Source organism: Corvus kubaryi, unplaced genomic scaffold (assembly GCF_017639235.1).
Source record: "Corvus kubaryi isolate FWS band 111438036 unplaced genomic scaffold, C.kubaryi_AGA036_p1.0 37187, whole genome shotgun sequence".
Taxonomy (NCBI): Eukaryota; Metazoa; Chordata; class Aves; order Passeriformes; family Corvidae; genus Corvus; species Corvus kubaryi.
In genome coordinates, this window is record NW_024581053.1 from 51846 (window position 1) to 63411 (window position 11566).

At 51.3% G+C, this 11566-nt stretch overlaps 2 protein-coding genes across 3 annotated transcripts; one reads left to right on the forward strand and one right to left on the reverse strand.

Annotated features, from left to right (window-relative positions):
* The first annotated feature begins 6 nt into the window (after positions 1 to 6).
* On the forward strand, positions 7 to 2236 carry ADPRM (ADP-ribose/CDP-alcohol diphosphatase, manganese dependent). Its single transcript, XM_042022061.1, has 3 exons — positions 7 to 573; positions 1111 to 1227; positions 1579 to 2236. Exons 1-3 carry the CDS (start codon positions 21 to 23, stop codon positions 1863 to 1865), a joined length of 957 nt encoding a protein of 318 aa, XP_041877995.1. The 5' UTR covers positions 7 to 20; the 3' UTR covers positions 1866 to 2236.
* Positions 2237 to 2892: 656 nt separating this feature from the next.
* TMEM220 (transmembrane protein 220) lies at positions 2893 to 7100 on the reverse strand. Of its 2 annotated transcripts, XM_042022063.1 has the most exons (6): positions 7012 to 7100; positions 6878 to 6907; positions 5869 to 5929; positions 4624 to 4747; positions 3708 to 3767; positions 2893 to 3418 (listed from the first exon to the last, which is right to left on the reverse strand). In XM_042022063.1, exons 1-6 carry the CDS (start codon positions 7081 to 7083, stop codon positions 3286 to 3288), a joined length of 480 nt encoding a protein of 159 aa, XP_041877997.1. In that variant the 5' UTR covers positions 7084 to 7100; the 3' UTR covers positions 2893 to 3285. The 2 variants fall into 2 exon arrangements, 1 of the variants encoding a protein (XP_041877997.1); XR_006015064.1 differs by lacking the exons at positions 2893 to 3418; positions 3708 to 3767 and having other exon boundaries at positions 4710 to 4747; positions 5869 to 6748.
* Positions 7101 to 11566: the final 4466 nt, after the last annotated feature.

Here is an 11566-nt window from a genome sequence, read left to right on the forward strand (position 1 = left end):
CCGCCCCGCCCGAGGCCGCCATGCAGGCGGCGCCGCGCGTCGCCTTCGGGGTTGTCGCCGACATCCAGTTCGCGGACGCGGAGGACGGGCACGACTTCGGTGGCTGCCGGCGGCGCTACTACCGGCACAGCCTGCGCTTGCTGCGGGAGGCGGTGCGGGCGTGGGCAGACGAGAGCCCGCCGATAGACTTTGTGCTGCAGCTGGGCGATAGCATCGACGGGCAGAACGTCCGGCGCGGCGAGGCCGAGAGCGCCTTGCAGCAGGTGCTGGCGGTCCTGGGGGAGCTGTCGGTGCCGGTGCACCACGCGTGGGGCAACCACGAGCTCTACAACTTCAGCCGGGCCCGGCTGGTGCACTCCGGGCTGTACAGCCGCCCCGCGGGGGGCTCGGACGGGCCCCCGGACAGGGAGTGCCACGCCTATCACTGGAGCCCGGCCCCGCGGCTCCGCCTCGTCGTGCTCGACACCTACGACGTGAGCACCCTGGGCACGGAGCCCGGCAGCCCCCGCTACCAGGAGTCCGTGCGGGTGCTGCGGGAGAAGAACCCCAATGATGACCTCAACAGCCCCGCAGGTACCTCCGGCTTGGCAGGGGCGCGGGCGGCCGAGCCCTCGCTGCCCGGAGCTCCCGGTGCTGACAGCGGGATGCCGAGGGCTCGAGCATGTGCCTCATTGCTTCCGCCCTCCGCCGCCTCCCTGCCGTCCGTGCGGCTCTAGGCGGGCACAGGAGATGCTCCCCCGTACAGCTGGTGCTGCCCCGGTGCCTCTGGGCTGGGTCTGTGCTGTGCTCTGTGCCCCGCAGTGTCGGAACACCACGCAGCTGCTGGTGAAGCGGCTGTTGCAGAGCACCGAGTTGTGCCCGCCCTGTCCCATGCGGCGGGGGACACCCAGCAGTGGAAACCATGTTTGTGTAGTGTGACCAAAACTCCCGAAAACACTAACAGATAATCGTCTCCTTTGCGCAAGGAGGCTGGAGTTTTGATCCGAGAAATGCAAAAAAAAACCCCAAAAGGTTCTGAGAGTAAACCAACCATCAGCAGATTTACGTAAGGCAAATAGAGGAGCCATGGGAGGTGTATACATTTGTGCCTAACCTTCTTCTTCGTTGCAGGGCTCAAAGAACCTTACTTTGTAGCGTTTAATGGAGGATTTAGCCAAGCCCAGCTGGACTGGTTCAATGAAGTCCTCAAGTTCTCTGATGAAAACCAAGAAAAAGTTATAATTATGGGTACGTGGATATGGGGGGGGAGAGTATTAGAGAATCAGAATGATTTGTGCTGGAAGGGCCCTGAAAACTAAATACCCTGAATACTATATACCCCCCTGTATTTGATGGGGGGTATATACTCCCATGGAAATATGTGGGAAAAAAAAGTTAGCTAGCCTGTGTATGTTAGCTGTGGAAAACATGTAGCAGCTCTTGTGGCCCTGGTGAGATGGAACCTGTGAAAGAGCAGAACAGCAACCATGACTCACTCTGGGGTGAGCTTTCTGTACTCAGCTGGATGGCTGAACTTCCCTAGCAATGAGGCGAATTTGTTACAGTTTCTCTCTTATTTCCTTTCCCTCTGGACTGCAGGTCATGTGCCCATTCATCCCTATGCTTCAAACGGGGTTTGCCTGGCCTGGAATTACAAGGCTGCCCTGTCAGTCATACACTCGCACCGGTGCGTGGTCTGCGTCCTCGCAGGGCACCTGCACGACGGCGCCTACTGCCTGGACTCTCACGGAGTTCATCACCTCACCTTGGAGGGGGTGATCGAAACGCCACCAGAAAGCAACGCTTTTGGAACTATTTACGTCTATGAAGATAAAATGATACTAAAGGGAAGGGGCAGAATTCCCGACAGAGTTATGCATTTCTGAAATACGAGGCAAATATAGATTGCTCTTCTTCAGGAAGGACTCGGACAAAAGCATAGGAGATTCAGCTGTTTGCTTTTAGAAAGCTGTGCATGGCTGATACTTAATTGCTTTAGCTCAGACATTTTTCTCTTGGATACGGAATTTTAGAAATTATGTTTCTGTAAGAAAATACTTGATTTCTTTCTGGAGAACAGAGAAGGCCAGTAACTGAAATAAAATATATTTGAGTACAGAATGTTGATGTGAAACACCCAATCCAGACTGGATTGTTACTGTGAAAAGATGCAAACCATATAACGAATACTGTTCAAAAAAAGCCCCACTGCTATTCTCTCAGCGAGCATTAAAGCATGCAGAGTTGTACCTGCCCAGCCACATCTCAATTTATTTCTTTTCTGTGAACACCACAGTAAGGTCTCATGTCTGGCAGAATACATCCACCGTGTAGCCTAATTCAGTCTTCCAACATTGCTTTAAAAGACTGAAGTAATCCTCAGAAAAAGCTAAGGAGACTGGAGACCATCTGTGCTGCACCATGGAATGCTGCAGATACTTGGGCTGTGCTGTGTGTGCACAGCTGGGATCACCTGCAGCAGTGCCAAGAGAGCAAGCCCTGACACCGATCTAAAGAAAGGGAGTTGTGTGCTACACCTGGAGCTGTCCTGGCTCTGGCCCAGCCAGCTCCTGAGTCCAGTGTATCCACCTGTGCTTCCTTCCCCGGGATGAATAGTGGGAACATGCTTGCTGCTGCGTGGGTCCTGCTTTCCAAGAAAAATTAGGTGAGTGGCAGAGTTGTGACAGTGCCCACATCTGCTGGTGGCAGGTTTGAATATGCATCTCCCAGAAAATAAAAGATACGGAGGCTTTCACTGAGTTTTCTTTAAAATATAGTGTTTATTACTCAGTAAAAACAGTGATTTTCAGTTAAAAATAGCAAAAATTATTTTTTCAGCTATATTTTACTTAGGACAGAAATACAGACTGCTCAATTTTCCAGTACGTCTGAAATGGATTATCCAGGCACATATTTGAAAGTTCCATGGTTGTAAATAGTAATTTATTAAAATAGTATTTGCTTTACTTGTCCCGTATGTTACAGAATGGTAGATTTCCCAAAGTATGAGGTGATTGGAGAGTGATCCAGGGATGTGATGATATCTTGAATATACCATTAGAACACACATTGGATCAATGGTGCTTGGAAAATGTAAGCAGCAGCCAGCTGAACAGCGGTTTCCATAGAAAAATTCCCCACTCAGATTTGACAGTGTTCCTCAACATCTTACTAAATCTCAAGTGGCACTGCTGGAAGCAGCCAGGTGTTCTTTGGTCCTATCAAACTGACACTAACCTTTCATTAAGCACCAAAAACAAAGGCAAGTAAGGACAGCATAGTTACTGTAGCCTTTCTCCCACCCAATTAAATCACCGTTTTGCAGTGTGTTGGCCAAGACTCTCGCATGTCTTTGTTCACATAAATGTACAGCCACGAAACAAAGGGGAAGAGGGCAACAACGACTGCAGCAACCAAGTGAACTCCTCCCAGGGGACTCCTAGAATGGAAGAAATGCAACAGAGTTACTTCAAATCACTGAATCTTTAAGGTTGAAAAAGACCTCCAGGATCATCAAGTCCAACCTTGGACTGTATACCACTATGCCCACTAAACCCCATTGTGCAGTGCCACATCCAGTTATTTTTTTGAACACTTCCAGGAATGGTGACTCCATCACCTCCCTGGGGAGCCTGTGCCAATGCTTGACCAAAATCAGCCATGTGTTTTCAGGGAGCTAGTCACTAAATGTGAACATGAGAATGGATTATAAAAAAGAGAAAACTTACTTTGCTGAACTGCGACAAAGACTCATCCATACTGTAATAATCACCAGACCAAACAATTCTCTAAAAAGCCAACCAAAAACAGATCAGAAAATAATACAAACACATGTCTACGTTCAGGCAATACAAATTTTGCCTCCACAGCAGTTCTTCTTCTTCTCTAAAGGAGAAGAAGAACTACTTCAGTCATCTTCTTCTCCTTTGGAGAAGTTCAATATATTTTACTAGGATTATAATTACAAAGGTATTTACAAGAATTAACTTTGCTTCCCACCACAAATCTTCAAACAGACATGACAGCTAAACAGCTGCGGAAATTCCTGCCTCCACTTTTTGTTCTACTGCTGGACTTGCATTCCGTAGCACATTTCTCTCATTAACATAGGCAAAGCAGGCACATTTCTCTCATTAACATAGAGCAAAGCAGCATCCCAGTTTTGTCATTAGGTGCAGAAGTAGCTGCCAGTACTTTGCAAGCACCTACTTTTTAGGCAACTCCTGAATGTCCAGGTGAGAAATTCTCCCTCCTTCTCAATCCCTAGCAGTTTCAAGGACTCAGCAGCTCATGCCAGATAAACATGCATTTGGTATTGCCTCAGAAGTTTTCAAAACATTAACTACGACTCCTACAGCTCCAGGAAAAGAGTACAAAGCTGTTTCACTGTGCTTGTGCCCTGGTCTCTGAAAGCCAGACCAAGTAAATCTAACTGCCACAATCAGGGAAGCAATGACTGTTGACTTCCCTGTGTCCAAGGAGTCACTGGTTTGGAGCATTATGGTCCCTCCTCTTTGGTCTGATTCCTCTGGACCAATAGCACTTACTGCAACAGCCCAGAAATAAAGTTTTGGAAGGTGACATCAGAAGGAGACGGCCTGGTGAGCTGGATTCGGGCAGGGGCAAATAAAACCCACTGCTTACCTGCCTTCCTCTTCGTGAAAAATGTTCCCTTGGGTATAAGCAAACAAAGAGTAAGCCAAGGCAATGGTCCCAACAACACAGACCACAGAATGAAGGTCACAGAGGCTCCTCCAAACATCATTATCTGAGGAAAAAAACAGACTGTCAGCAACTATCATGAAGCATAAAGTAAACCCTAAGCATGTGTGTCTTCCAGAGACCTGAATGGCAAATACCCCTTGGTGAATTTACATAAACCTGCAGTTTAACAAAAGTTGTGCTATTCTAATCTTTATTTTCCACAGATCTTGACACAAGGAGAAACCTAACTGTGAGTTTAACATGCAGATTCTCTTGACCAGCCAAATGCCATTATGCTGCCTATCACACACACACAAACCTCCCCTGAAATGTTCAAAACCACAAATGACCAACCCTCATGAGTTCTGAACTTAGGAATGCTGCCATTTTACATGCTTCAGGTAGCTGGAATGCTATTGACTGCAGCAGTGTAATTTGTGACAATACCACACACTCCTGAAGGTTTTCTCTTTTAAGTGTGATTTTAGTTTAGCCAGTGTAAGTATTCACCCAGAACAGATACAGTCACTTTGTGTATATAAAATGGCCTTATGTAAAATTATTTCCATTGAATTAAAATACAAAAATTTTAACCATGTTCTGAAGTCCTGAAACAAATCTGATCTGAATGATCCTCTGAACTGCCATTAGCCCCCACAGCAAACACCCTTGGAAACACAGCCTTTGAATGTTCTTACTGCTCCCATTGCTCTGTGGGGCAGCAGCAATACCTGGCACTGAACAAGACCTTTAGCACTTTCACGGGACTGTGCAAAGCTCAGCTGCTCTTGCATGAGGTAGATAAACAAAAACACAGATTTATAACAATGAAACAAATTGAATTAATGTGCTACGGTCAACACAGAGCCAGGTTCAGAGCATGCTCCCAGGCTTCTGCTCCAGTCGGGCTTTGAGCTGGAATCAGGGTGCAGGCCCATCCCAGCAGCTGGGCTTTCTGCAGGGCTCCTCTCCTCCCCTGCAGCATGTCCAGCCACCAGCACTAAAGCAATGACCAGCTTTTGCAGAAACAGATCCTGCAGCTTTTTGCCCTCAGAAGGTAGTAGGATGTGTTTCCACACAGCCCGATTTTAATCTGTGGTTTAATTAAAAAAAAAAAAAAGGCAAAACAACAACCTTTTGGGGGCAAAATTTGAGCAGAGACTGTTTTGCACACCAGTATCATACCTGTTACTGAAGGGTTGATGCTGACAAGCAGTGTCAGGGCAGCTGGCACTAAGTAGACAACCTGTTAATGACATATAAATCTACTCGGCAGCAAAACTTTGCAAGGTCAGGAAGCAGAAGTACCCACCCACAGCAGCACTTCCCCCCTTTACTGCAGTTTGTCAGAGGCACAGAGCAGATCCCAGTCCCTTGCCCTCCGGCATGCCCTGGTACTGCTAGTGCTCATCTTCACCATCATCACACAAAATCCCGGGCCATGAGCCCAGAGCGAGCCCTTGTTCCTCCGCTCCTGGGTTACGGACCTGACCAACCACTGCAGAGCCCCTTCCCTGAATCCCGATCCTCCAGGCAAAGTACTGACGGGACAGGGTCCTCCCCGGCCCTGGGCTCCCCAAACTTTCCACCTGCGCTGGGGCGTTTTGCCCGCCTTTGGTGCCGCTGCCAGAGGCGCTCACGCACCCCAGGGCACGCAGGGGCAGCCCCTGCCCTGGAAGCAGCTCCTGTCACACACAGACCGTCCCCGTCCGCCCTCGGCTCCCAGCCCGGCGCACGGGGGCTGCTCATGGGGCCGGGGGCTGCTCCTGGGGCCGAGGCAGGGCGGGCACAGGAGGGGGTTCGCTCCCCGTTTCCCTTCGAGGCCCAGCTGAGCGGCAGAAGGCGGGTCCCGCTGGTGACTCAAGGCAAGCACAGGGCCACGGGCACAGGGGAGCGCCGGGTACGAGGAACGCGAGCAGCTCGGAGCGCTCTGCACAGGGAAGCGATGCTCTGCAGGGGCAGGTGCGGATCTAGGGTGAAATAAGGCAGATCCTGGAAGCACGGTCGGATTCCAGCCGTCGCTGCAGTAGAGACATCGTTTTCCCGGCGTCTGCCCGCTCTTCAGCTGGAAGCCGGGAGCAGGTTTCCTTTGGCGGCTCCGGATCGGACGGGCGCAAGCAGAGAGGGGCTGGGGCCACCGGGACCTCCGGGGCAGGAGGAGCCGAAGGGCAAGGGAAGGGCGGCCCGTACTCACCATCCACAGCCCCGCGTCGGGGTCGTTCACCTGCAGCGGGAGGCGTGCACTGAGACCCCACAGCCGCCGGCCCGGCCGAGGCCGCGCTCCGCAGGAGGGGAGCGGAGGGGACGGGAGGGAAGCCCCGGCCTCACCTGCACGGCGGCCGCCAGCCCGAAGAAGGCAGCCATGAACACATTGCAAAGCCGCCACAGCCGCGCCGCCATGGCCGGGGCGGGCCGGGGGCGGGACAGAGGGGCGGGCCCCGGCCCCGATCCCGGCCCCGATCCCGATCCCGATCCCGATCCTGATCCCGGCCCCGATCCCGATCCCGGCGCCGATGCCGATGCCGATGCCGATGCCGATGCCGAGCCCAGCCCAGCGGAGCTGCCTGGGACGGGACGCTCAGCACAGCGATAGTGCCAGGGAAGAGAGGCCCTGGCACAGGTTGCCCAGAGAAGCTGTGGCTGCCCCATCCCTGGAATTGTCCAAGGCCAAGGTTTGGCAATCCTATGAGTGATCAAAGTTCAGTGACACAAGAGCAAGGGAAGGCAAAAGGGCCCTCTGTCTCTCCTGAGGGTACCGTGGGAAGGAGGGATTGGTTTACCAGCTGTGGCGTTCTTTGCTGCTCTAATTCACAGAATATTCTGAGCTGGAAGGGACCCATAAAGATTATCGAGTCCAAGTCGATAAAATGGCCCACACGGGGATCAAACCCACAACCTTCATATTAGCACCGTGCTCTGGCCAACTGAGCTAAATGGAATTCCAAAGCAATCAGGCTGTAACATGCCTTAGAAATAAAAAGATCTTTCAGTGTTGGGTGTGCTTACTGCAAAGAAAAGGTCGAGGCTGTCCACTTTAAAGCTTTGCCACCTCTCCCGAGCACTTCCTCCAACCACCCGCTCCAGGGACACAGGAGACTTTATCGGCAGAAGGCAATACTGACTTCTCCCATGAGAGGGAGGCCAAGAACCTTTAATATCCTTGAGTAGAACTTGAGCTACTTGTTCCTCGATATTAGGCAAAACGTCTTCCCTCCTTATGACTCTCTGGATCTCCTACTTACCCCATAGCAGTCCAAGCTTATCTTCACTTTGGCAACTCCACCTGTAAAGAACAGAGGCAGCAGGGATGGGCCCTGCAGCCAAGCTGTGATATTGGGAGCCAGGACGTTTCCCAAGGGCCTGTACCAGAGATGTTACTACAACACTGGCACAGTCACCCATCGCAGGGACCCATTCCATAATGGCCCTCATCATTGTGTCATGAATGGTTATAGATTGGTTTAGGTTGGATCAAAAGTGATAAAAAGGCTCTGAGTGGGCAGGTGAAGGGTTTGGGGGCTTTGGTGTGTTCCTGGCCCCAGAACCCTGACTACAATTCCAATAGGGACATCTGGGGATAAATGCATGGTTGCACAGCTGATATTGCCAAAAGGGCTCTGGGTTTAGCTGCCTTAACTGGTGGGTCAGGTGCCAGGAGCAGGGAAGGATGGGGCCCACCTTCCTGAGAATGGGAGCAGCCCCATATTCCCTGATTGACCAACTTCAGAGGACACATTTCTGAAGCAAAGGCAAACCAATCCCTGGGATTGTTTTTGCTCAAGGACCTGGGTGCACCAGGTGGGTAATGCAGAGGGACAGGAAAACATGATACATACCTCAAGGGGATTTGATGTTTGGGTGAGAACAGTCTGTAATGTTGAATTGCATGTGTAATATTGGTTGTTGAATGACAATGCCACAGTGTATCATAGCTACCATGGACTGCTCCAGATGCACCAGTCATGGACTAAATGAACTCAACAGACATCTTTGTGGGGATGGCCAGTGACTACTGAAATAATACCTGTGCTTGTGTAGAGTTATATGAATATACATGTATATGTATGTAACATAGTTGGAAAGTATAAGATCCGGGCATGATGTAAATGGTACAGAATAAGGGGTGGATGATGTCCTGGTTGCAGAGAGAAGGGAACATCAGGAAAAAATGCTGACAAACCACTCTCATTTCCTGGTGTGGCACAAATTTTTAGGCATAAAGTGAAAAGTAACAGATGTCACATATGTTGACTTTAGGAAGGTTCTTAACACTGGCGTTCCTGAGCCCTTCTTAAGAAGATAAAAGGGCATGGTGAGTGTAAAACTGGTGAGATCATTGTACCTCAAGTGCTAATTATCAGTGTTTGTCAAAATGGAAGGACATATTCAGGGAATTTTTGCAGGGGTCCATTCTGATGCCAGATATTTTTAATTACTTCAGTTAACAGCCTGGATGATTAACACCCATGACTGCCTTATTAAACCTGGTAATTACTCCAGGCTGTTGAGGACAGCAAAGACAACAGGATTCAGCACTTGATGGAGAAATGGCCTGCAATCTACAGGGCAATATTCAACAAGTACAACTTCCAGCATTACTTTTATGAGCAGTGAGCAACATAGGTTCAGGTGAGGGAACTGTGTGGATGCAGTTTTCAAAAAAAACCTAAACCAAAAACCAACCAACCAACAACAACAAACCAGCAAAAAACAAACAAACAAAACAACATAAAACCCCCACCAACCCAAAAACACCCCACCCCCCCCCCCCAAAAAAAAAAAAAATGTCTATAGTGTAATGGAGAGCAAACCGAACACCAGCAATGGAAAAGGCAAATGCCATCCTGGAGCATGTGAGCTGTAGCCTGCAAGGCAAGCTGGGGTAGTATGCCTAGCTAGGGATGCTGTACTTCAAAAAATGCAGATGAACAAAGAAAACATCAAAGGAGGTCAGTGAGGATGCTGGGAGGCATAGAAAACATGAAGAAAGGCTGAAGGAAATGAATTGATGTAATGTGTAGAAGAGAAAGCTGAGGCGAGGACAGGAAGGGAAACATTGCGGTTCAATGTTGCACATCATCAAGTGCCCAAGGGGTCATTTTAAAGGCCATGGCCATAGTGAACAGGGCAGGATATAAAAGATTTCAAATTAAAAATAAACCTTGCAGTTAGGCTTTTGGATGATGTTAGGATGTGCGCCAGAACAGATTGCTAGGGAATGGCACAACTGGAGGTCTTTAAGGGAAGGTTTCACAAACATGTCAGAATGGGTACTGTTGATCTTCCCAAACTTGCAGTGAGGGGAAAGTATGACTTTACCTAATTGTAAACAAACCACATGTAGGTGGCACAAAGCAGAAGTGGAAGTCAGCTTGCGCCAATGTTTGCCAGTGGGCACTGGGTTTCTGCATCATAGCCTGTGGGGTGCCAACCCCGGACCTGCACTCAGGGGTTAATGCAGAAGAGAAGGCTTAAGCAAAACAGAGACGAGAAAGAAGAGATGTGGGATTAGGGAGGGGAGCAGTTCTGAGCTCTTCTCCCACTTCCTGACAAAGGTGAGCTCAGCATAGTGTGAGTTGCTCCCTGCAGAGCAGGGTTTGAGGAGAAGGCTTTTTCAGGGGCTTTTTCAACCTTTCTCCCGGACCCCCCCCCCCCCCCCCCAACGGAGCAGGGAAACCAGAAGACTCAGAAGACTCTAGAATGGAAGAAGATACTTTCCTAAGTTCAAAACATATGAGGAAAGAAAAATCTTGCCTTAATATGCGGCAAGAGGAATCAATATGAGTTGAACTGGGAGAGAAAGAAGAAAAAATCAAGGCAGGTTGGGGAGGCAGCTCCTGCCCCAACCTCCTCCCGCACTGCACTTGCACAAAGGATGGTGGTTTGCAGTTCCTGGAGGCACTTCCAGTGTGTGTTCAGGGCTGTATTATCACCTCCACAGTGGCCTGGGCAACGGAGCAGCAGGGAAAGAGTCCTCATACTTCTAACGCGTGGGACATCCAGCTCTTACCTCAGCCCATCTCCATTCATAAAGGGGGTCACTATTATTTCTGTTACAAAGATGAGGGCACAAGACCTCCTGTAGGCGAAGGGACTCCCCTCCGTCATACAGCAGGCTGGAGAGAGCCCACGGCTCTGGGGAAACCATTTCACTTCTCTAATTCACAGTATGTGCTGCCCCTACGACTAGGAGTGTAGGTTTGCTGGAGTTAAGAGGAATGGTAAGAAACCATGTGCTGGCATGAACAGCAGTGGCCAAGAGCAGAAGGAAAATGAGAGGGAGGCCGATGGTGGCAGGAAGAGGCTCATGCCCTGGGTATCCGGGAAAGCACGGCAAGGAGTTATGCCCTGTGGTCTCGGGGGAGTCAGGAGAAGTTTGCAAGGGGCTGTCTGTGTGGGAGAGGTCCTAACCCTAGGGGGAAGATGAGAAATGCGATAAAGCTGCTCGGGCCGACTGCCGGCCCCCGAAGGGCCTCCCCGGCCACACGGACGTGAGACAGGACAGCAGATGTCCGGGCGGCCCCGGCGGAAGGGCTGGCAGGGCCGAGCGCAGTGCGGGGTCCCCTGACAGGCTGCGGGCGATGCCCCCCGGCCCGAGGGAGCGGGAGCGAAGCGGAGCCGCAGGACCGCCCGGGGATGCCCCGTCCCCCCGCGGGAGGCAGCGCCGCCCCCTCCCCGCCGCAGCGGTGCCGCAGGCGCGGGGCCCCGGCGGGGAGGGGTTTCGCGGCCCCAGCCGGGGGCGGACGGGCGGCGGGGCCGTGTGTCCTGCCCTGCCGGGGAGGGCCCTGCGCAGCGCCGCCGCCGCTGCTCCCGCTCCGCGCACAATGGCGACTCCCAGCCCCAGCGGCGGCTCCGGGGGGAGCGGGAGCGGGCCCGGCCCGGG